This window comes from Uloborus diversus, chromosome 9 (assembly GCF_026930045.1).
Source record: "Uloborus diversus isolate 005 chromosome 9, Udiv.v.3.1, whole genome shotgun sequence".
Lineage (NCBI taxonomy): Eukaryota > Metazoa > Arthropoda > Arachnida > Araneae > Uloboridae > Uloborus > Uloborus diversus.
This window is the reverse complement of record NC_072739.1, coordinates 128,657,672-128,684,684: the sequence shown is the minus strand read 5'-3', so window position 1 is coordinate 128,684,684 and position 27,013 is coordinate 128,657,672. Positions and strand designations below refer to the sequence as shown.

The 27,013-nt window shown below is 32.7% G+C and overlaps 1 protein-coding gene across 1 annotated transcript in view; it reads right to left on the bottom strand.

The window, feature by feature from the left end:
- Positions 1 to 2,649: 2,649 nt before the first annotated feature.
- The window catches only part of LOC129229930 (centrosomal protein of 192 kDa-like), a 50,376-nt gene continuing 26,012 nt past the window's right edge, over positions 2,650 to 27,013 (bottom strand). The window contains exons 11-18 of the mRNA XM_054864310.1: positions 25,871 to 25,973; positions 22,619 to 22,811; positions 16,732 to 16,811; positions 14,321 to 14,518; positions 11,740 to 11,822; positions 10,837 to 10,948; positions 4,274 to 4,332; positions 2,650 to 2,858 (exon numbers count right to left, since the gene is read on the bottom strand). Of these exons, the coding sequence (XP_054720285.1) occupies positions 2,726 to 2,858; positions 4,274 to 4,332; positions 10,837 to 10,948; positions 11,740 to 11,822; positions 14,321 to 14,518; positions 16,732 to 16,811; positions 22,619 to 22,811; positions 25,871 to 25,973 (961 nt within the window). The 3' untranslated portion in view covers positions 2,650 to 2,725. The remainder of the gene's footprint in view (positions 2,859 to 4,273; positions 4,333 to 10,836; positions 10,949 to 11,739; positions 11,823 to 14,320; positions 14,519 to 16,731; positions 16,812 to 22,618; positions 22,812 to 25,870; positions 25,974 to 27,013) is intronic.

The following is a 27,013-nucleotide window of genomic DNA, read 5'->3' as shown; positions in this document are numbered from 1 at the left end:
GAACATAAGATTAAAGTGAAGGTAAATATAATTTAAAAAATCTTTTTTGTGCTTTTATTTTTCATTCCTCCCATTTTCTTCGTCTTAAACCCATCGTTACAGCAATATTAATTATTTATTATTTTAAGCAAATGAATAATTACTAAGCAAATTCAGTTAATTGATTAAATATATTGAATAATAATTTTTTACATAAAAAATGAATGGAAAATAATGCAAGAATTTTCGATTTTGAACCCCCCCCCCCAGAACTTTTTTCTGGCTGCGCCACTGCTATGTGTAAATTTTTAATTCACTATTGTCAAGGCAAAACATTAAAAGATCAATAAGGAATGTATAATAATTCCGTGTTCATCAGTAACACAAGAAAGTTTTTTTTTTCTTTTTACATTGTGGGTCCAAATGATGGTTGCTTACCTTAAAGCCTTTTTTTTTTGTACAGCAATATACCAACAGCACAATTAACCCAAGCTTTACCTTCAATTCACAAGTAGAACCACACAATGTCTTTGGACTCTTGCTGGTCAATAAATTTACTTTATCTACCAGTTTGTTGGCACTCTCAGCTTCAGTGAGATGACATCTACCTCCAGCTCTGTTATTACCTATTCTAGACTGACGAGTTCACAACAAGGAAAAAACTGCAGTCCAGACTGTCAGTATATTGCATGTAGTTCTGCCTTAACCCTGTTTTAGGGGCGATAACATTTTTCCAGCCTTTTTTTTGTCCCATATTTTTTCAAAAATGTCCTATATTTTGCAAACTGGTCCCTAAATTCCTGCATAGCTTAAAAATTTAATGTGATTGGAATGAAACCGAAATCATTTTTAGACTCGGAGCCAAAAACAAGTCATATATCCAAGTCAGCTAAATCACTGTTCCCCAGTGTAATCTGAGCAGTGAATAAAGAAGGAAATGAAGTTTTTCTTTCTGATTACAGAGTTTTTCCAAACTGTGGAAGGAATGTTTTTTCATCAAATAGTAAGAATATCAAACATTGAAAAGAAACAACCTTCACCACACTGAAATGCATTCTTACCAAAGCAGAAGCATTTTTTTGACAGAATCTAGTGCAATACAGTATATTCCTCAAGCATTTCCACAACTGAATCAACCCTTCATTGTTTTCAATATTAATTGCTAAAATTAAATACCATTTTTTGCTAATGTTTGTATTTTTATTTTATGCCAATTAAAAATAAAAAATGTTACATATTTTGTGAAATAGAAATGATATGCACTTCCATTTTACATCCTTAATTTATAAACAATAAGTATAATTGGTATTTTAAAATAAATAAAGTAATAAAATAATGATAAATAATAAAATACTGTAGGCTCTCTGTTTAACGACGCTCTTTTGAACGACTTTCTCTATTTGAAGATCGCTTTTCTCGGTCCATGATGGTCCACTATAGTGTTAAAAGCATTCTATTTAAGGACGTTTTCTACTTAAGGACGATTTTTTGTGGTCCCTACAAAGTCGTTAAACAGAGATCCAACTGTAATAATAAAAAAATAAAACAAATCAAAAATGAAAATTAATTTGAATTCTGAAATTTCGAACTAAAATTATGTTTTTTGCAATCACGAGTTGCGATAGGACCCTACTCATTGGTTACTCACTTGTTTCTAGGAACAGCTCCTGTCCCTTCAAGCCTGCCCCTCCTCTTGGGCGATTACGTGTTTATAGTTGTGTATGTGTAGGCTTGTGTGTGTGCGTAGACCTGTTTGTATGTATGTTGGCCTGTGCGTAGTGTATGTGTGTAAAGGCGTGTGTGTATGAGCATGAGTGTGAATAGGACATGGACGCCACCGACCAAGAAAAAGAGGATTGCTCAGGACCAGGGGAGCCGCCCCTGCAGAGGATGGTGGGGGTTGAAAAAGGAACCAAACATCAAGGACGATCAAATAGAAACAATTAGCAATCGTGATTACTCAAAAAAAAAATTTAATGAATATAGTAAATGGCTAATCACCTTTTCACACATTTATGAAATAAGTCATTTTTTAAAGCTGCATATGATTATAAAAAAATGTCTAATATTATGAGGACTTTTCTTTCTCTGCTAACCGCTTCATATTTAAATGAGTTAGTTATAGTAAGGTTAATGTAATATATAATATACAATATACAAAAAATTAAAAAGCTATCACATTTTAATCTTACATCTGAGTATTTTCTTTTACTTTGAAGTTATTTTAAATGTGATAATAGTTTTGAGTGATAGCAGTTTACACACATTCATTGTATAAAAAGCTTGTGGTTTTTTACAAGTGTCCAATGTTTACTTTTTGGTCGAAGAATATTAAAGTATTCGGCTGAACCAAATACAGTAGGCTCTCTGTTTAACGACACTCTAACGACTTTCTATATTTAAAGATGGCTTTTCATGGTCCCAGATGGTCCACTATAGTGTTAAAAGCATTCTATTTAAGGACGATTTTTTGTGGTCCCTTGAAAGTCGTTAAACAGAGAGCCAACTGTACTTGATTTGTTTGCAGTATACGAAATACTAATGGAATATTTGGTGCATACCTTGTCAAAATCATCAGTAATGTGACGTCAGATTCAAAAGCAACAATACTTCAAGAGATTTACAAAAAAAAAGAGCAAGATCCATGCAACAAGTGTATTTATTATAAAATATATATATATATGTATAAAATACATAGTGAAAATTTTATAGAAATATATGCAAGTATTTACATTTTTACACAATATCACAATGAGGAGCCTTTTAATTCAATTTTAAACTCATGCCCTGATGCAGAAGTCATCACTATCTTGTCTTCATACAGAGAGCCAGATGTTTGTGGCTTAAAGTACAGTGGAATTTTGAGAAGTTTTCTAGATCTGATGGGAGGAGAAAAGGAAAGGAAATGAAACTCTGCATGAAAAATTAAAAGCCACATATATGGCAGATGGATTTTTCAATAAATGAAACATTCATAACTACTTAATGAATTAACATACTTATGTATTCACAGGCAAAAACATTGTATTTAATCCTCTAACAAGCACAACATGGCAATAAATGGATCTTATTATTGAACAAGAAAAAGACGTTGGGTTTCTTAAATGATGAGTTACCAATATTAAGGCTTTAAAATGAAAATTACTGTTTGAAACACATTACTGTACTGCACTGCTACTATTTTAAGTATTATTCCGTATTACAACAATTGTATTGTTAAAACCAAGTCAAAAACAATAAAAAATAAAAATTTACTATAGGTAGGGTTTCAAGTTTTGCACTGCAGATTTCTGTGACTTTAAAAGTATTTTCCTAAAATCTACAAATTTTCCAAAAATGCAGTGATTTGCGAGAAAACTTCCTGCATTTGAGGCTCCATATGTTTTTCAAACTTATTGCTCCCGTTTCAATAGCACTTTATATTTTTCTGCTGTTTCAAAATTATTACTACATATATGAAACATTTAAAAGAATAGATAAATAGCAAAATAAGGATAAAATTATTAGCTAGAGATCGGCCCATTCCTGTCAAGAAGATGGAGTGCTTGAGATGGCAATCACCACTGACCGTTGGCAATACCATCCTTTCCTTGAAATACAAGACAGGAATGCCAAAAGACTCCATATCTCTATAGCAGAGAATTCATTGATATGAGGGGGTAAAGATTTTACACTACAGTCGAACTCTCTTATAACGAGCTGTTTTAATGAGAACTCGGATTTAGAGAGGAAATCAAAAAGTTTTGGTTGGTACAATGTTAAGCCTATGGGAACATTACTTGCTTTTAACGAGCAAACCCCGCTTAAAGCAAGCAATATATTTTTTATTCATAAAATTTCTGTTGACTTCCTCCTCAGAAAAAAATTTATTTTTAGAAAAATTCCATTAACATTCTGAATTCAACCGAAAGTTAGAGATAAGACATGAATCCTGAAAACAAGTGGTGACATATTTGTTAAAGTGAATGTTAGTTAGTATCATTTCTGAGACATAATTCTGAGGATATTGTAGCTCGGTCAAGCTAACAGATGAGAGAAAAAATGGGATGTTGGATTCAGATGGAGTGATTAATTCTTCACAGCTGCCATAATAAAATGGTTAGCTTTTAACTAATTATTTCCAACATTAGTTTTTATTTGGGGGTCATGGGGGGACATAAATAAATGAATAATTAAAGTAATTTCTTAACCCCGTGCGGTTGGCAGTCCCAGAATTAAATAATAAAAAGACGAGATATCTCGTCAAGAACTGCAAGGTAGTTAACATTAAGTATGTAGCACAGTTGGCACTTACTTGATTGTAACAGATGAATGAGTTATTCTGAAAGGCAGATTGGGTTTTACAATATCCAGCTGGAACAACCAAAAATAAACCATACATATTAGGTAAGACTACTCAAGAAATTACAATACAAATGCAATAACTACAGTGCAATAATACATAAGCCTACAATGAACTGTTTGGATGGAACAAGATAATAGATGAATTATCCTGGACATGCCTCTTGAAGACATTTCTGTTATGCCTTTGTTTTACATAGGATTTTCGCTAATCAGTATGTATGTTATGGATAAAGTAAGAATAGCGGGTAACCCTAGCTTTAACCGGTTAAAGCGGGGATTACCAACGCCTTGTGGCTAAAGCACGAAGAGCTCCTAATGTTTCCCACTTTAACCGGGTAAAACTGGGTCTAACCAACACCAGTCGGTTAAAGTCCGAAGTTGCGTTTTAAATTTTCATGAAGGAATTTTTTATAGTTATAGATAGTACACAAATGAAAGTAAATCGTAAATAAAGATATTAAGTTATCAATAAAATATATAAAATAAAAGTTATCAATAAATAAGGACATTAAGTTATATATTAAGTTTTTTTATACGTGTAGGCATAGGTAGTACACAAAAGTAAATCAAGTTATCAATAAAAGTTAAAAGTAATCGATGAATAAGGACATTAAGTTATTAATACGAATACAAATTAAAATAATCAGAGATATTTTTAACTTCTATTTGTTATTACAAGATAAACTTGAATAGCATTTAGAGTTACATAAAATATTTGCTGCTTTGCAAAGACATTTTTTGGTTCCATATTTTGTTTTACAGTGGCATTTTTTGAATCCTTGACCACCAGAAGTTAATTGTAGGTTTGCAAGTTGCCATAAAGATTTGTTCTCATCTGAAACATCCCCAATGTTTACAAATTGGGATTCACATACAGTAAATTGATTTCTTGAAAACATTTCAGGAATTGTTTCTTTCTCATTACCCAATTTATACAACCCGTTCTCATTACATTCAAGAACTGTTAAAATAATATTTCTAAAGTCACCCCTGCCGCTATCTACGTCAGGAATTTTAACTCTTAACGTTATCACCAACTTTGCAAGGTGGATACTTAGTATTGGACAAAGATATCATTTTTTTAGCCTGTTCTGCAAAGTTTGCTTTCGCTTCAATTCTATTATTAATTATGTTATCTTTTTTAGAGATAAATCACATAATCCATTTATGTTTTCGCATAGTTCACACTCAGCACTGAATACCATTTCTTCTTCACTTTCAGTTTCTTTGAGGCTTTGTTCTTGTTCTTTCATGTTCTTAATTAGTTTCTCTAAGTGCTCTTCACTAAGGACAGTATCAATTATTTCATTCGGGAGACCAGATGACTTCAAACCAACTTTCATATCACAGCCGATCATTGCTTTATATGGTGAACGTTTTATGCCATCATGGTAGGCTCTGTTTTTCATTAGCTGAACAAATCAAAGTCCTTCAGACCATTTTTTACAATTTTTGTCCTTCATCCAGGTCATGAGCATATTTTGAACATCCTGGTTTGCTCTTTCCACGCTACCTTGGCTTTGACTGTGACGTGGTTTCCTGTGTATTATTTTTAATCCTGTCCACAGAGATTTTAAATTTTCAACCACTTTGTTGGAAAACTCCCTCCCATTATCGGACAGCAAAATTGACGGGGATCCGAATATGCAAAAAATGTCCAACAGCACTTTAGGGACTTCTTCAGCAGTTTCACTGTTCAAGGGTCTAAGCTGCACAAACTTCGCCAGATGATCTTGGTATACGAGAATAAATTTATAATTGCCATCAGGATTAGTCTGCATGTCAATCAAATCTACTTGGCAATGACTATTCATTTCATTTGATAAAATCGGTTTCATCACAACACTCTTTTTACCAGATTTTAACTTCATTTGGCACGACTTGCACAGCTGAAGATATAACATTATAGCAGGGTTCATACACTTTTGGTTAAAAAAAGTTCCCTGACTTTTCCAGGTTTTCCAGGTTGTTTTTTAGAAAATTCCAGGTTACTCGCTTCCTTTAAAATTTAAGTTTAAATAGTAATATTTTCAAAATAATTAAAATTGTTTAAAGTAGCGATGCAGAAGAACTGAAACTTCTTCCCTTAGATTAAAAAAAAAAAACTTTTGTTTTCTCTGTCAAAATTTTAAGTTTTTTTTAAAAATTTTGTTCAAAATTGTTTTAATTTGTTTACTATTTGTTGAAAACAGAGTACTTTCAACTTATTTTAGCGTTTCTTTGATGTCACGCGTAATATTATAGCGTTTTGCTGTAGTCCTGCAGCAACCTTTTAGCATCCGCTTTTGGTTTACAATACTTTTTATTTTCTTATAAGTAGGTTACACGAAACATATTGAGCAAAATGCAATGCTAAATTTCAGTATAAATATGATTAACTTGTTGCATTAATCGGCATACCATGTAATGCATAGTAACAAAAATCAACATCTGCCAATCATAAGCCAATGCCAATAATCTTTTTTTTTTCCACATATTAAAGGACGCTTACATTAAAATTTCAAACTTTCTTTTCCAGAAAGTAATAGTTAATTTTCAAAAATTCATAACTTTTTGCACATTTAATGTTATTTTCAATATTACACATTGATATAAATGTCAATTCTGTTTCTGGAAGTTTAAGTCTACTTCCATTGTGCAATCAAATCAAATATGGCGACAAAGTGAAAAATTTAAAATAATAAGTAGATTTTTGGATTTGTAGTATAAAAGTAGCAATAAATAATTAATAATCCTTAAAAAACTACAATAAAAGCAAAATAGTCAGTATTTAGCACATAAGAGTCTAAATCAATTAAAACAAAAAAAAATGTTATGAAGATTAAATTTTGCATTTTTCCAGAAAATAAATACAAATTATCCGGAAAAAAAGGGCACAATTTGTGTTGTTTTCAATAGTTTGCATTGCAATTAACATCCAATGCTGTTTTCGGGAACTTAGGCACTTGAAAAAGTCTTGTGTACTTCCATCTTGGAATGACCAAATATGGCGGCTATGCCCAAAAATAAGAAATAACTTTTTTTTAATTTATTGCATGAAGACAATTAAAAAATAATAAATCTTCATGATACTACAATTCATTGAAAAGTTTTTATCACATTTGTGTCCGAGGCAGTGAGGATAAGATTAAGTTTTAATAACAAAATTTTTCATTTCTCAAGAAAATTATTTCAAATAATAATAGAAAAACAATTTGCAGACCATTTTTTGTTGTTTTCATCAGTTTTCAATTAAAGAAAACATCCAATTCTGCTTTGTTTTTAGAAATTTAGGCATTTTTGGATCGTATCTACTTCCATCTTGTGAATGACCAAAGATGGCGACTACGTTTCACACGTAGCTGAAATGATTTTCCGATCAAAAAAAAAAAAAAAAAAAAAAAAAAACCATTTTTCCCGATCGACCCTCCCATCTACAGGTTGTGCTTCCGAAGCAGTAAATTGTCTTCTCTCCTGTTGAGTTTGTGCATAATTGCTGTTCACCTGATTTTTTTTCCCTTGGGAACTACTGAGAGCCAAATTGGCAGCTGCTGAAGATTTTTTGGGTCGCCACTTTTTTCATTGCTTTAAAATTGTTACAATATTTTTTAAATACAAAAATGAAGATTAGATCTTATAAAACGAAATTCCCTGGGAAAAAATTGGGAAAAGAAAAATTTTGGGGACACATTTGGAAAATTCCTTGATATTTTTGACTAAGTCATTTTCCCTGATAATTCCAAGTTTTCCCGGAGCGTACGAACCCTGAACTGAACAGAATGTTGTGGCAACCCATCTAAAACTTTAGGCAGTAGAAAGAAATGCGTTCCCCTCACTGACTCCATGTAAGAAAATCTTCGCTCTTTTGGCGCATTTTTCGTTGTGAAAAAAAAACGTTCATTTTTCGATTGCAGTTTTTAAGTGCCAGCGTCGGTTTAGATAAAAATTTACAATTTTTTTCGTGAAATCACAATAAAAACGTAGACTAGATCTCATAGTACTTAATTCCTTGGGGAAAAAATGGAAAAAAAATTTTTGGAGGACAAAATTTGAAAACTCCCTGACTTTTCCCTGACATTTTTGACAGTGTCATTTTCCCTGACAATTCCCGGTTTTCCCGGAGCGTACGAACCCTGTATAGCTTCCTGAGTGACATTTTTGTATTTTTTTTGAGCTTCGTTCACCATTCTATTTCTTCCACCATGTCCGATAGAGACATGCATTTCATGAAGAAAGTCAAACATATCTTCATTTCGTATGTAATATTTAATTACAGGGTCCGTTGTAGAAACAGGAGCTAATAGTTTATCAATGCCACCAACATTACATATGTCGAAGCGCTTCAAACAACGATAATGCATCGTTGTTCTTTTGGCAGATTGCTTAGCTTCTTTCATGTCTTCAATAAACTGATTATATTGTACATTGTTCATATAAAAAGTATTATTACCTTCCTTAGAAGAAAGAATCTTTTCGAATTTCCCATAGAAACTTGATTTGAACATACTTTCAATGTCCATTTTTTAACTCTGTCTGCAGAAGCAAATACACATATGCATTACAAACGAACTGCGTCGCAAAAATGTTCTGAATTTGCTCACGAATCGGTAAGACCCGGTATAAGGCGGCTAAAAGCGGAAGCGTTGAGAACACTTCGGACCTTAACCGACTCGGGTTGGTTATACCCAGTATTAGCCGGTTAAAGGGGGAAACATTAGAAGCTCTTCGTGCTTTAACCGCAAAGCGATGATAATACCCGCTTTAACCGGTTAAAGCTAGGTTTACCCGCTATTCTTACTTTAGCCGTAACATATGTACTAGATGATTAATTTCAAAGTGTATTCAAAAACTTAAGATGTAAACAGCAAAATAAGACAAATGCTTCAATATTTGATACAGCAGGTTTAGGCCAATGCCCCTTGCCTTGCTTTTTCTTTGGTACCTTTTCAACTAGTCTTTATCCTCAGAGAATCCCACTTTCAACAAGCCCATGTTTCCATTTTGTAGTATTTTTAATTTAGTTGCAGGCCTGGATCTATAAATCCCCCCTCCCCCCTGCAACAAAATCTGTAGGGCCCCTCTCCAGAGGCAAACAGTGTATATTTGCAATGTTAAAATAAGTCTTAGAGCTGGTTTTATTCATTTTCTTGGGCTCTTGGGCATTTTAAGGATATGGGCCTCCCTGCACTGCGGGTGCGAAGGCCCGGGCCTGTTGAACTGTTTATATCAAAAAACCAGGCAGGCGATAAACCATAAAATTTCAAAAAAGCATTTTTACCTTCGTATTAAAATTTTTCTATAAGTATTACATTGTTTCAAACTAAAAGGGATGCATATTTAGGTATCTTTCCCGTATCATGACATTAGAAATATTCTTGAAGTTGGAAATTTTGGAACAAGTAAAAATAGCAAAACAGAAGCCTAGAGAGTTAAAGATCTAATAACCAAATTTCTGGGTATTAAGTACAATTGGAACTTCAAATCAGTCATTGAGAACATGCTGTGTGAGTATAATAACATAAGCTGTTCTATAATCTTGAAGAAGGTTAGCTTTCTAACTTCACTGAGAACTTGCCCGAGTTCCTGTGTAACCCAACATCCTGTTTTTGAGTGTGCAATTCAACTGATATGAACCCGAACCTCAGTAGCTTAGTTCCTTAATGTTTTCTTTTCAAGAGCAGCAGCTGGTCTGCAACTGCAGGCCAAACCAAAAATCAATCTCTTGCGTTAAATGTGAAAAATTTACTTGCATGTTTCACTCCAAATATGTCTGGGATAAATGCATGTGAAATTTAATATGGGTATGCATTAAGGGTATTTTCAGTGATGTGACATTTGGGGTGCTGTTTAGCTGTTTAATTCTTTCTACCTTGTTAACAAAGAAACATAAGGGTGAGACACTTGTAAGGATACGAAAAGAGGAGCCAGGGAAGATGGACTATTAGAGGGTAGATGGCTATATTGCTGACTATTGCTGGACGTTGCACAGAATAAAATTTCAATGTTTTACAAATTTTTAAATTCTGGACTTGCAAGACATTTTGATGCATTGGGGGAAGAGAAAAAATCATTTTTGGAACGTGGGTCAAAAATACTTCATACACATATACAGAACCCATGACAGTTGATTTATAAACAGTCTAATATTCAGTAAGTTACCGCCCTATAGCCAGGGCTAAGTCAGAAATACATGAAATACATCGCTAGCTCAGTCAATTCCAGCCGAGGACAGCAGTTTCATGCTTTACTGAATATACCATGCCTTGCCTTCAATATTCAAGTTGAACCGAACCATTGCTTCGATCACTCGTCTGGTCATTGCTAATTTTATATTAGCTACCAGTTTGTTTGGCACACTAGGCTTCCTTAAGAGGTTTTCCGCCTCCAGCTCATTCACTTCCTATGCTGGACTGATGAGTGCTAATAAGCACGAAACAGCAGTCCTCAGCTGGAATCGACTGAGTTGGTGGTGTATTTCAGTCAATATTATCAGAAAAAGAAATAAATAAAACTCAACTTCTGTAAAATACATACCTTAATATCTTGCGCAGAAAAATTCTTCATAGTGACATACAATGTAGAACTTTTTCCAGAAAGAGTTGGTGGAAATTCACACTTTTCAGAGTCAATGGCAATTGCGTTATAACTATGAAAGAAATCAGTTCAAATTACTCTGATTCGCCTCTCTCCAAGTCATACATGATCAGCTTGCATGAAACATACAGGTAAACAAACCAATAGCAAATTTAATTTGGTAATAATGGAAATAAAATGCTCATTGAATAGTAAAATTTTCAGCAAACAGAACAACTGAGGTTTGCTCTTAATGTCTCAAAGTCGATGAATTTAATAAAAGTAATTCAAATAGTCTAAGTCTGATGCATTGAAAAAATATAATTCTGCTTTCAAAATACTTTTAAAGCTAATGATAAAAATTAGAGATGCACCAAATATTCCATCGGCATTCAGTATACTACATATTCGGCAGGCAAACTGTGGACTTACAGGATAAAATCGTTACACACACACACACACGTTTAACATTTTTTTAAAGAAAAATTACCTCACAATAGAATTTCACCCATACACAACACACTGCAGTGATTGAATCAATGAAGGGGGGAAAACATTAAATGTAAGAGCATAAACATGTAGAAGATTTTTCAAGTATTTTAAATGAGTTTGATTTTTATTCACACTACAATCCAGAATGCGTGAGAATTCAGTCTCTAGTATTAATGAAAATCTCAACTATTCATTACATAACAATTTTCAATATTCAATCATTTCAAAATGGTCAAATAATACTACTTTGTTTAAAGTTAACTATCAGATAAATGAAATTAGTTGGATCTTAAGTTATTTTTAAAGTTAAAAAAAAAACCTTGTTAACATCCCTTTGAATAGGCAGAAGAAATTTTACGACATTTGTTTTACCTCTTGGCAGATTCAGCATTTTCACTCCTAGATATTTCTAAGCGTTCTGTTTCATTACTTTTACCTGTTGCAGGCAAAATGGCCTAGAGGAAAGAGAGAGAAAATTCAGTTAATATAAAATATGTTATATCTGTTACAAAATAACATTAACAATACGCAAAAAATACCACAGGGGAATAATTTTTTACAAAACTTCCGACAATTAGGCCTCCTACACAGGAAGCGGTAATTGGAATCAACTTTTCGGAAAAGTTGCCTGTCTACTAGTTGACTGGCGGTTTGAGCAACTTCCTTGCATTAAATTTTTTCTAATAAGCCAAATTTATTACAGCAGTTGCTCAACAAGGCTGCTAAAACTGAACTGAGTAGACTTTTAACTAGTTTACTCAAGCACAGAGCAGCGACGTGCAGTCCGCCCAAGCAAACTGATCAGAGCTTGGGCACTCCAAAAATAGTTTTTCTTTCTCATTTGTATGCTCATAATTGACAGGAAGTGTAAATTATAAGTTTTTTCTTATATTGACTTTGACTGAAAATAAGTTTAAATAAAAATAATTATTTCATAAAAACAAAAAACCCGACAGCGTAAAAACCAAAAAAAAAATAAGCCCAGTAGTTTAGAATTTCATTAAGTACTACTGAATAACTACACCATTGAAATAGTTTTATAATCGATACACACATAAGACAAATCATAAATTCGAAAGCAGAATAGAAGGAACAGTCGGGGCCCATTCTTTCTTAAATCAAGGAACCCTGTAAAATTTTAATGGACCCTGACTGTTGATCCTTCTATTCTGCTTTTGAATTTATGATTTGTCTTATGTGTGTATCGATTATAAAACTATTTCAATGATGTAAGTATTCTGTAGTACTTTATAAAATTCTAAACTACTGGACTTATATTTAATTTTTTGGTTTTTATGCAGTCTGGGTTTTGTTTTTATAAAACAATTAATTATATTTTACACTTTTTAGTTAATATTCATTGACTTGGTTATTATGATTATAAGACGGTAAATTTCGAAATCTTGTCATTTCATTGAGAGAGTTTATATCGTAATTTTTATAAAGTAACTTGCAGTAGTCTAAACTACTGATCATTTTAACTCTGCTTAAAGCTAAATGTGCTTGACCTTTAGCAAAAATGTGCGAACTTAAGTCCACCACATTCCAGCTATATAAGCAGCCTGTATAACTCATGATGACGTGAAATCGGAAACGCCGTCAGTCACAAATCTTTCTTACAAAACTAAAAAATCCCATCAAGAAAGCACACGTCGCGAAACTCAGTCCCTCGAATCAAGGCAAAAACAAATGCAACATGTTAAAGATTAAAATTGGATTCGAAGACTTAGTAAACAAAAAACTCTACCTGCATTTGCTGCTCGCTTTGTCGCATGCAGGTAGCATGCGACACAATTCCGAAATGACAAAATGGCGACTGATTGTTGATATCGTGAATTTTGATTACTGTAATGTGTTTAGTGACACTTCCAAGGTTAAGACAAATCGATTGACGTAAAAATTATCGAAATTGGCCAAGGCTTTTAGCCTCTAGAGCACCACATAGAAACAAACATACATACATAGACTCATAAATACGTTACACTCTTTTGCGTAGTGCACACGCATTCAGGTAAAAACATTCACTAGTTGCTCAAATGGCGATTTCCCTGTAGCATGTACCCCAGTAGTGATTGCAATACCGGTAGGGGAGAATGGGAAACTTGACCCCTAGGGATACATGATCCCACAGCCAAAAATGTACCAAAATCCTTAAGTAGAGATTTGAAACCTGACAATTATGTTAAAGGTATACTTGTACATAAAAACTGGCAACACTTTGTTTTTTTCAGGCATTTTGTTTTAGTTCGATTGTCTGAATGTGTCAAGGGAAACTTTTTTTTATTAAATCATTCTGAAGTTTACACTATCCGTTACATACAACTTGAAAAAATATCCAAGTGTAATGTTAAAGTATAGACAGTCTTTAACAAATGAGACATGTTTTTAGTAAATTGCCACTTATTGTTAAAAATAGAACAAGTATGTTTGTAAGAATTGCATATTAGGGATACTTGATGCATCCCCCCCCCCCTTAGGGATACTTGAAACATTGACACATGTTTTAAAATATTTACATACTTATAATCGTAAAGAATTTTGAAAAGAAAGCGAAAACGAACCTTTATCAGCAAACAATGTTTTCCGATTCAATGTAAAATGAATGACAATAAAAATTAAAACCATCAGAAGATAACAGATTTTTATCTTTTTAATGTAAAATAAGGAGAAAATATCATTAATTTATTCTCATAAAGGTGTTTATTACACTGATTTTCAAGGTTTTCATTTTTATCAAAATGTGGGATGCCCCCCTCCTTCCCATCAAGGCCACAGACTGTTACACTTTCACAAACCCTCAATTCAACCCACTTCAAAGCGTCATTAATGAATGGATGGATCTATCAAAGAAAATCGTTCTACCAACAAAAAATTGAATACTCTTGCTGAGAACGGTTTCATGAAATACATGAAATAAATGTTGTTTACGCAGTTAATATATTGTAAGAAATACCTCTCCTTCAATTTTGACATTGCATTTCCTCGTGCAGTTGTTTTCACAGAAGCAGCAAATTTCAAAAAATTGGGAGTAAGTACCCTCCTCAGGAGGCAAAAACTGAATAACTATATGTGCTGATTGCATAGGTTTCAGATAACCAGTGGATGTCGGAATTTGAATGATTTTACTTGTGTCTGCAACAGAATCATCCAACTGAAAAAGAACATATATAAAATAGATTATTACTTCACAATCTACATGCATTGGTAAGATAGTTAAAGAAGGAAAAATCAGGACGTTTTGGAGTATTACATTATTACTTTAGACCAGTTGACTTTAAATTTTGTTCTGCAAAACACCAGATTTTTGGGGTTTCATCCCTTGAAATCCAGCATCAAGCCAATTAGAAAAAATCCCCACAAATCCGCCCAAAAAAAAATCATGATGTTCTCATATCAGTTTGTCGTCAGTACTATCAAGTAATAGGGTTATTTCTTTCAGTCAAAAGTACTTTTAGTCATTGAAATTGACAGTAAAAAAAAACATGGAGTGCGAAAAAACTTTCATTTTCCCAATGCTTCATTTTTAATGTTTTAAAATGGCCGATTTTGAAAATAAGACGTGGTCTTTATGATGTCACAAATGATGTACTTTGGCGCTTCTGTCTACCGCGTTTCCACGTTATGATAATCAAGAAGGGAATTAAATATTGCGCTCTACACTTGCTATCAACCATATTGTTGCCAGTACATGTGAGTAAAGATACGAATTACATATTGTGCTCTGTGAATGACATCAGTGAATGGCATTTCATCATTTGTGGTGTCATGCGCAGAAGCGTAACAATAAAATTGCACTGTTTAAAATAATTGATTAAAAATATTAAACTTCGCCAATTTAATTAAAAAATGGTTAAATTCTATGTTTTTAATCATGCTCTTTCAGAAAAAAATACTTTCAAAATTTCGGAAAAGACCCCATTAAAAAATATATGACGGAAAATGAACCATGACAACAGAAAACATCAATATGGCTTCAACAGTGTGAGTAAAAAAAAAAGTAAATAAATAAAATAATAACAATAATAATAAAAAAAAACATTCCAGTTATGAAACATATTAAAAAGGTTTGGGTGATACCTGAAGTATGAGTTACTGTCACTTTACATTAGTTCCATGAAATTTCAATGAAGTAAAAAACAAAAACAAAACAAAGGCTTTACATAAAGCAGGGTTCCTGTTAAATTGAATATTAAGATTTAAAAAAAAAAAAAAAAAAACCCTCTATTTTTTTAAAATCTCACTCTAACTTCAACACAAGGTGAGATTTTCTCCCCCACATTTTTTCTTCTAATGGGAATCCTGCATGAAGTATCTAATGTATACTACTTTTAATACTATTTCACAGTATATTTCCTTTGGGGATGAGGTTTTCCCAGAAAAAAGAAGAAACTTTTTGTTTCTAAAAGTTTGGTGTGTCAACAAAATTTGAGCACAAGTGCTCTGTAGCATATAGAAGTGGTAATCATGCATGTCCCATAGAGACCTTCAAGCTGATTAAAAAAAAAAAAAAATCAAATTCAACAAGAGAAATACATTTTTAACCACAAAAACTCTGACATAAAGCTATTGATTGATCAGTTGATATTTGCTATTAATATTTATCACTTTTAAGAACTCAAAAAGAGTTTTGTGTAAGTCAACAAGACTTGACCCCCTCCCCATAACAAAATTCAAGATAAAATGGCAAAAATATTCCTCTTATTAGTAAATTTTAAAGAAAAAACAAATAGTTGAATGCTAACCTCAAAGGAAGATACTTTAGTTACTATACATTAAAAAATTATACAAAATAATTAAGTTACATATAGTTGTTTATAAATATCTCATGTACAACCACAAAGCTCTTTTTCTTGTTTTTTTCTGCAGGTGAAGGTGCTGAAAAATCTTATACAGCATAACTTCAATTTAACGATTTCCTCAATTTAGTGATACATTTCACTGGTGCAGATTTGACTGCATTGAATGTCGATGCTCTTGATTTAACACTATCTTTGATTTTGAGGCAACTTTTTCCAGTCCCTTGACAGTCTTTAAATCAGGGTTATAATGAAAGTCCAATGTTTACTAAAATTGGTAACAATTCTTTAAATAGGAAAACCTAGAATTATTATTTATGGTTTTCATATACCTAACTATAAAATATTTCAGCCAAATTTATTTTGCATATTTTTTGCTTAGTTTACGGCTGCAATATCTATATAGAAAATTTTATTGCATTATATTTTGAATGAAATTCAAGAATGTTTTCCTGTAGTTGAAATTTGTTTTTGAAATTTTCTGCATTTTATTATAGCCTACTACTGCACTAGAGCTTAGAACCTGTTGTTGGTTTTTCATAATGAGGAACAAAATAGGAACAATTACCTTAGAAAAAACCATGGTAGTTGGATGGATATCCCACTTAATGATGTCCCGGTTAGGATTCTGCACAGTTAAGTGGGTTTCTGGAATGAAAACAATAAAAAGACATTAGTACTCAAGGTTGATGTAAAATGAAAGATTTTTAGTGAATAGTAATTTCAATAGTAAGTTCTTAAGCTCACACAGACCCACAAAAAAAAAAAAAAAAAAAAACTTTTTGTATCAAAAATCAGTAAATTACCATAGTTTAACTACTTTAAAATAAAACGTTAATAATGGTGATTGAAAATAATTTGTACACATTCAAAATGTTTTGAAAAATAATCTTTAATAATAATAAAGCTCAAAATGGATGTCTGTAGGATGTCTGGATCTCTGTGATGTGCATAGCGCCTAGACCGTTTGGCTGATTTTCATAAAATTTGGCAAAAAGTTGGTTTTTAGCATGGGGGCGTGCACCTCAAAGCGATTTTTCCGAAAATCGATTTTGTTTTTTTTTCTATTCCAATATTCAGAACATTTTCCGGAGCAAAATTATCATAAGATGGAGGAGTAAATTACGAAATTATCATGAGGTGGAATGGGAAACCGAATGAACATAGTCAATTGGCGAGAAATTCGTCATCCATTATTTGTAAATAGACAGGCGAACTGTATGACCTTTTAATTTTCAACTATGGGCAAAGCCGTGCAGGTGCCACTAGTTATAAATAAACAAGTAGCTTATATTCAATTATTGATCACAATTAAGATTATGAAATTCTTAGAGACTATAGTTTGTTGACTAGTTTGCAGTATGGTTTCAGGAAAGATAAATCAAATGCTACTAATTTATTGCATTTTATGACAAGGTGAGCTTTAGATGAGGCTTTATATAACAAAAAGTTATGTATAGCTTGGAGCAAAGGAGAATCAGAGGGGACATGATTCAGTTGATTGAATTTATCAAAATGAAAGATGTTAACGAGTTAAATTTTTGCACGGAAAGCAGGACGAGGGGTCATTTTTTTAAGATATTCAAATCTCAGGCTAACTTGGAAGTCGGGAAAAATTACTACTTTAGTAGAGTGGTGGGGACTTGGAACAGCTTACTGGAAAAAGCGATAATGATGAAGAGGGTGGATAACTTTAAGAGGGTTCATTGGTGACTAATAAACTGACTTTGGACTGACTGGACCCCCAGCTGGGCCCAGAGCCTGTTGCTGGTCGCCATATTTGTATATCTAAATGGCAAAAAAACACCAAATTTGTAGATGAGTGTATAAATATTCACAAGACAGGCTATTAAAAAATGATATGATAACTACACAGCACTAGTTAAAAAATTACCACAATTTAACATCATCAAATGAACTTTCAACTTAATAATTTCTTTCCCCCAACCCACAAACAGGGGCGGATCTAGAGGGGGGCCATGGGGGCCATGGCCCCTCCCAAAGCCTTGTGATTGTAGGAATGTTTTTAAGGGAAAAAAAATATTATGAGAAGATAACAAAATTTAACACATGTATTTTACTGAAAAAGGAGTATAGACCTTAATTAGGAGATAAATTATATCCCTATCCTCAAAAGAAAACTTTTATTACCAACATTTTTCTCCATCGTTTACATTATTTCTTGATTCCAACTACAGAAACTTGGACGATCTCTAAATGCTGCGGTTCTCAGAGTATACCTATTGTTCACAAGAACAAAGAATGCCTAAATTTTTGTTTTATGGCTTTAATTTCGAAACTAGAAAGAGAACCCCCCTTTCCCATGCCCTTTCACAAATGCCTTGATGCGTAGCAAAAAATTGCATCTTAAGTCTTTTATTTGGAAAAAATGTCAACGGAAACTAGCTTATCCAGCCCTTATCACTTAACTTGTTTAAAAACAACTTCAATGAATTTTTTGGGACTTCAATTACAAACGAGTTTTGATAGGACCCCCTCCCTCCCTATTTTATATCGTGATGAAAACTTCAAAAGGAGGTTTTTTAGAGGAGCTCACGAATCTTCCATCCCTTTCTAAAATATGTATAAATATAGTTAAAAATCGAATTTTTTTAGAGCCTCGAAGGAAAAATATTTCCAGGAAGGAAGGATTCTAAGCACCTTCTCACTTCCTTTAATGTAAGCAAACATTACCTAAAGGTGCATTTTTAGACTGGACAGCTGAAGAGCTAGAAGAGCACCCCTCCTCTTCTAACTTCTCAATGTATAATGACAGAATATTTTGGTTTCTAAGCTTTATTTTCAAAAAGTATTTTGCGGCCAGCGCCCAAAAACGTACATCATCAAAAATAGACAAAATGCTTTTTAAGTTTCCTAATTTTCAAAAATTACTCGGAAATTTAAATTTTGAAACATTTTCGAGGGAGATTCCTAAATCCACCCCCTCACCTAATGTCTCGATACCCTGCAAATTGAAGTTTTTAAAACTTCATTTTAATAAAATATCTGGGGAGTTATCAGGACCCAATTTCCCAATAGGCAGAGTAGGTAGCTGCCTAGGGCGGCAAACTTTTCAGGGGTGGCAAATTTTCTATTATAAAACACATTTTTTGAATTAAATTGTTATTCTTGAAAGTAAAATGTTAGCATTCTTTCATTTTCTACAGAGACAATTTTTCTTGTAATTTAATAATGATTACTTACACACATCTTATGAAAGTCAAATGTTTTTCAATCATGGTATTTGCCGAATCATCAGCAAAATTTGGCGAATAAAAATTTTTTTGGGAGATCACTGTGATCATTTCGTCGGGGGGGCCTCAGAATGTGAAACGCCATCATTTCTTCATAAGTTTGACAGTTTGAATCTGGGGAACAGTTTTTTTACGTTTTTTTGAGTCAAGGATATTTTGCTTCTTTTATGGGGGGGGGGAGGGGGCGGAAGATTTCAAATTTGCCTAGGGGCGTCATGGAGCTAAATTTGGCGCTGGGGAGTTTGTTCAAAAATTTCGGATGGCCCCTCCCAAAACAATCGGCTGGATCCGCCACTGCCCACAAAGCTGCCACATCTGAGCCGTTGAAAGAAAAAATGGTATAGGTCAGTAAAACAAGATTTAGAGCATTTGAATAATTTAGTATCCCCTTTTGCACAAAATGGAAACTGCCTTTTCATTTTACGATTACTATCTATCATAAATGGTTGAACCAAGACAAACTACTTTCACACGAAGTAGAATGCGGTTAAAACCAATTTTTGACGGTGCAATACAGATTATAAATATATACATATTTTGCTCCCAAAGGCTCATTTTTATTGGCACAATTCCACCTAGGAAATTCAATGAAATCCATCTCTAAGAATCCCAACTTCCAAAAATACATCAGTCCCAGCAACCTTCAGAAAAATATTTAATTATTGAAAAAAATATCACATTAGAAATTGTAAGACACCCATAGGAGTGTGCATGGGGGTGACCATGACTGCCGTAGTACTTCCATTAGCGCATTGAAGCTGGATAAAGTCAAACTGGCAAAGGTTCATTCTTTTAGGTTTGTTAATTTCAAACTTCATACACTTTAAAAATGATTTTTTGCTCAAAACTTTCATGTGCAATCACTTTCTGAGCATAATTATATTATTTTTAAATTTTTCGGTACAGTTTGTCTCCATTTCTAGAGCTCTATGCACGCCTATGAGGACAACTATGAGTTAAACCATATTTTTCTGAATAAACCACTATAGAAAGAAAGGATAACTAAAAAAACAGTATACAGTTTTACAATATCCTCTCACAGCAAATGAATACACTGATGCAGACAAAACAATTTCAAGCTTCAAGATATGGAAGAAGGAAAACTTACTAAGCTAAGATAGTAGTGTATCATATAGGAAGAGGATCCAAGAATAAAGAAATAGATATGAAAACTTGACAAAAAGGGTTACCTTGACAAAACAAACAATGGATAAGCTCCTTGTGGCAGAATTGTAAAAAGCACAAGCAGAATTGTTTTGTCTATCGATTTAAAAAATATAATGTCAAATAAATTGTGAAAGGATGTATGTAGTGGGCCTCCGTCCAAGAAACCCTACAGAACCTAGAGCCTTGAAATTTTGTACAAAATTATTTCGAGCTCTGGGAGGTTTGTACCTTTTTTTTTGTAATACATTTTTTAAGCTAAAATTTCACATAAACTGCCTAATAAAGGAATGAAAGATTTCCCACATCCTTTTAACATTTGATGTTGTTCGAAAGATATTTTTTCTGCATCAAATAATTTTTGTTCCTATTTTTTTTCAATTAATTAGAACAGCAGATATAAGGGTCCCTGATTTAGAAAAAAGTCCGAGGTTCAGCTCAATTTAAGCCCAGAGTTAAAGAGCAAAACATATTAATTGAGATCATGATTTTGAAAATGACTTTTCAAGCATACAATGCTACCGTTTTGCAATTCTCAGAGGAGCTCCTAAGTACCTACAGCTGTGCAGGTTGGAGCAAATAAGTTTGGAGTCCGGGAAAGAGGTGCTCTTCCTTCATTATGCATATTTCTATTAAGTTCTTTCTGTCCTCTGGTAGGAGCGGGATTGCGTTCTAATTATGAGCTCTTAACTTAAATTCCATTTTCAATGAAAGGGAGAGAGGGATTTTTATTTTGCTTGAAATGGAACTCGTGGTGAGTTTTTTAATCTTATTCTTTCTACTAGATGATATAAATATAGACGAACTAAAAAAGATTTGAGAAGCAATCTTCAGAGAGTTGGTGAGTGCCAGTGAGCAACGGCGGAGTAGTAGATAAAAAAAAGTAGCAGTAAAAATAAAAAGTTCAATAAAAGGCTTTTTTCTTATTCCTCGAAGAAAAGCAATTAGAATAGAAAAAGATAATGGTTCGAGTTCTAATGTAGAACAAGCTTTTGAATAGAAATATTTGTTGCAGATGCATAAAACTGGAATAGTCAACATCTTGCATTGAAACCAAGATTACCTTCAAACTTCTAGCAAAACTGAACTTTGTACACCAGCAAGAAATTCAGTTTTACATAGAAATAATATTACTATCTAAATGTATAAGATGGAGCTAAAAATGTTACTGAGACAAATCACGAAATGGGACTGCTTCAGTGATGACAGGAAAAGGATAAATTAGGAAACTAGTGTGAAAATTCAGACTGACGAGTTCTAATAAGAATGAAAATGCAGTCTCTGGATGTGATAAATAGGCTGTCTGATATATTGCCTGTAATTCTGCCTTAGCCCTGCCTTAGGGGTGATAACTTACTACTAAATTTTATATTACCGTGGGGCTCTGCCCTGTGCTCGCTTACGCTCACCAACCCCCGAAGATTGCTTCGCAATTTTATTTGATTTGCAAAGATTTAAAATATCAGTTAGAAAGACTTCTAAAACTTCTTAATTCTTCATTTTAAGTTGATTTCATATTCTAAAACAAGGAAAATCTTGATTTTTAGACATATTGTGACATGTTTTCGCCAAGACAGGAAGTAATATTTTTAATAATAAAATGAAGCTTATCTTGAATTTTAAGGACTTACTAGTTGCCAGGACGGCTAGATTAGTGGTCTTTGGCAACTAGCTCAACCTCACTGCCTTTGGCAGGTCGTAGGATTTTAAGGGAAATGTTGACTTTATTTAAGAACTGTTGACCTTATTCGAATAGGAATTTTCAAGAATTGCCTGTGCCAACTTCCTTTCTACTGCAAAACATTTTCCTGATTTATATTGTATAGTTTTTTTTTGTAACTACTCGACCTCTGTCTGTGTTGACTTTTAACCTGAATGAATTGAGAAAATCTACGTCAATGAAAGCAAAGCCGTAGGTAAAACTATAATATTCAAACAAAGGAAAAAGTTTAGTAATAATGATGGTTATTAAGCATAATATTAAATTAAGGGTTTTTTTAATGAAAAAAGAGAAAAAAATATTAAAAAATATTTTACCAGATAAGATTCTTGGACTTGTTTTAAGTAGATTGATATGCTTTGGAAAGTTAAAGATATTTTCTACAAATATAGGGCTTGAAGACTCTGCACATAAAGAGTCTCCCAGAAATTCACTCTTTAAAGACACATCAGCAGCTGTCTGGCATTCTATAGCTGACAGAGACTTTTTAAAAATTTCTATTGCAACCATCTAACAAATAAATAAAAAATAAATAAACAACCAAACAAAAGTGCAGTTACATTTATTTAATTCTTAAAAGCGAAATATTTTATAGTTAAATTGCATGAAATTATAACATGGCACAATATAAGATAAAGTTTTGAGCATTAAAAATCTGAGATGTCAGTACCAAATATAATAAATACAAAGCAAATGTGTGAAAGATATGCATATTTTTTTTCTCTTTTATTATACACATTGAGAGCTAATGCCAAGATGAGAGGTACTGTTTGACCACGGATTGTATGTAATTTGGCAATTTGCCAAGTTAAGACGATTTCATCTGAATGAATTTAGCAGGGGAGAAGGGAAAATAGCGATGGGATTTTGATGAACGTGTTTTATAATGTCACTAGTGCGTAATTAATTGATTACATTCTCCAAGTTTAAAAAGAGTGGAATCAGAGTTTCTATGGAAACAACAAAAAGAAAAATTTTTTCATTTCGTCAGGAAATGTAAAAACAAAATGGTAAGTTTAAAATTATGTAATAAATTTTGTAGGATATAAATTGAATATAGTTTAAATTCAAAAGAATGGTTGCCGTGAACGAATTGTCATTTGTGCAAAAGTGTGTCTAAATAATTAAGAGGCAAAAGCACACATCTGTAATGAACAAACTACACCCCTATAAACTAATAGATACGTCCATTTCTTCCTATAAACCGGATATTAGCCTTTCCACATAATCGATAGTTAGACAGTCACTTCCCATTCCTCAGCAATGTAGCTCGCAGTCTGAGTTTTAAAGAATGTGAAAAAGATCATTTCTTTTGCCATTGAGAGCTGAGCAGATGACACATCCAAAAAAATTCACAATAAAATCCTCAGCAGAATAATATAGGAGAATAGGCTATAAATGAGGGAAAATGCTTGTTTTGCCATTCTGGCTGAGGTAAAAAATGGACCGTCCAGTTCTTTCTCCTCTTAGTACTAAAGCGCAATCAATGATTATACTTAGAGCCACTACATAAGATAGGCCAACGCATCAGCTTAAGTTCAGTTACTTTGGATCATTTTCATTGTTCCGGAGCTAGGATTACCAAAGTAAAGTTCCAAGTTTTGCCAAAATTAATATTTTATTTTACAAACAATTCATGTGCCGCTAATAATTACTCGTAGTGAAAAAAAAAAAAAAACAATCCCGATAACTCGCAAGAAGAGACAACCACTCAAACACTGGCTCTGATCCAAAGTGGCTAATCTTAAGCTGATGTGTCGACTCATCTATATAGAGGTCTTAATTATACTATGCTTGTAGCAGGAAAAACCACTGAATTCTTCAAAAAAAAAAAAAAAACCTTGTCGTCAAAGAACTGAAATAAATATAAATGCAATGTTGTGACAAAAAATGGGTTAGCATACAAGAAATTACAATGAGACATCATTTAAGTTAACTTTATTCACTATGGTCTCATGTTTGCAATAACTATTGTCAAAAGAAGTGGGGGGAGGAGAGCCTAACAGATTAAATCATTTTATCTTTTTCATTCAATTAGTTACTTTTGTAATTTAAATTCTCGTAAAAATTTCAAAAAATCAAAAGATCTTAGCACGTCAAAATTAGTTACTGAGTGCATTAATTTAATATGACGTTCATTCACACAAATGCAGAAAAAAAAAAACTTCTAAAAATTCAAATGTTTCAGCAGTAGATTGAATATTTGATTCATTAGTTTTATGCTTAATCAATCTCAATTTTATTTCTCATAAATTATTGAAAATCTAAAGCTATTTTCAATGAATATAAAAATAGCAATAACAAAACTAAATTAGAGTTTAAAATCTTGAGAAGCATGTATTGTAACACATACCAAATTAACATTTAATGGAAACTTTAAGAAGACTAATACGTATCAGCCTCACCACCCCCTCTCCCCTCATCAATAAACACCTAATCCTGAACACACACACACACAAAAAAGAAAAGAAAAAACTCCTTTTAAATATTGTGATTTTTTTAAAAATATTGAATGAAAGTAAATTTATTAAATCTATATATATAAAAATGAATGTTTGTATGTCATCCATGAACTCAAAAACTACCCGGCAGATTTGGCTGAAACTTTCACCGTTTGTTATTTTTGGTACTGGGAATGTTTAGAGAGAAAGGATATCAGGAGAATGATGCAGGGATATCCCCAATTTAAGGGGTCCGGTGGTTCCTCCACCGGAGATTCTACATTTTGAGGCCTTATAAGGGGTATTTGGAACTACAAAAATATCAGGAAAAAAAATAAGCAAAATACGCTTTTTAAAAGTTTTCACTATTTAGCAATGAAAGATAATCTATATATATAAAAATGAATGTTTGTCTGTATGTCATCCATGAACTCAAAAACTACCCGGCAGATTTGGCTAAAACTTTCACCGTTTGTCATTTTTGGTACTGGGAATGTTTATAGTCCAGTTCGAAAAAAATCCAATCGATAGTTCCTTTTTTATTCCAATTTAAGTCACAATCCATTGGATAAATACGAATAAAATTATCGGCTGCAGAAATTAATTCGCGTGAAAGATCTCATTGATAAGAAGTTAGCTGTTGCCATTTTTCTTGAGTTTGAACAAATAAATTCTTTCTTTATTGTTTTATGGCTTTTCATGCAATGGGGGGATTTAAAAACTTTTTCTACTTGATATTTTTAGCGATTGATTGATCTTGCAAACTGCTATGAGTACAAAATTTGAGTATAGTCACGGCTTCACTTGATACCTGGACCGATTATTATGAAAATTGCTATATATATGTATTTTTCCACGGAGAAGGTGCATAATATGCTCATTGAAGCCACTCGCCACCAGGTGGCACTGCAGAGTAGCAAACTTCTGCCCAGTTCAACCGATTGTCATGAAAATCAGTATAATGATGTATTTTTTTTGTTGGCATAGCAACGCACGTCGGGTTACAGCTAGTAATATATAAATATGTACACTACAGCAAAATAATTTAATGAATTATCCTTTTAAGACTGATTTCTTGCAAACAAATATTTTCTTTTCAACTTAGTAGCAGTTATATGGAAAACAAACCTTTTTTTGGCCACTTGAAAAAACAGATAGGAATCCTAATTTGTCTTCAGTAAATGCATCAAAACTATGTTCAGAAACAGTTACTTCTAAAGTGATACTGCTTCTGAAATTTCCAAAATGTTATAATTATCAATATCTTTTTACATTTTCATTAGGAGAAACACTTTTTTAAAAATCATTTTCTAGCAAGCAAACAAATTACAAGAAAGCAAAGATAGCACAAAAATAACGATTGTTGGGGAAAACCCAACCTGACAGTGTCCTTAAAGCTGCGATGAGAATTCGTATGGCAATCACAATGCTGCCAAGTTAGGTTTTTCCTCAAATACACTGTATTTTCCTGCATATAATCTGTTAAAAAAGGGTTGTAATGTATAAGGTGCAGATTATTATATGCATGCTTTTTCTTTTTTTCATCACTAATGCATTGGACCTTAATATCTACAGCAGGATTCACCAATAGAGACTGTTTGGCTACCTGTAAGTTGTTTATTTTACATAGCTTGAATGTCCCTCTTACGTGATTCAGGCTATGTAAAATAAATAATTATACAGTCAAGGAAGACGCCTTAATTTACAAAAGATCAGACCATTTGCTCCTGTCCGTTGATTCTTTGTCATTAGGCAATTTGCGTACAATGATCATGATTTCAAGAAGAAACCATTGTTTGTTAGATTATTTTTCAGATTTAATTTTAATTATACCATAAAAGTCATTGTTTCTTCACATATTTGATTTAGATGCTAAAATTGTATGTTAAATCAAAACTTCCATTTTCTTAACATCGTATTATTCCCAGATTATACAAATAATCTTTTTTTTTTAGGCCAATTTTAGAAACCTGCAGAATATATGCTGCCGCAGATAATACACAGGAAAATACGGTACATGAAATATCAGAACAGTAAAGGAATAATCAGGCTTTTTCCAAAAGGTTTTCCCCCCAGGCCCCTGCACAAGATTTTAAAAATAAAAAAAAAACATACTTTTCAAAATCTGATGCAAATCCTACACAACATCCTTGTGTACCTATTCCATAATTTATGATTTCAAAAACTCAGAAGAATGACGGCGTGCATTATGTACTGGCATAAGTAGATATAAAGGCTGTTTGCAAATAATTGTTACTTTCTTATAACATA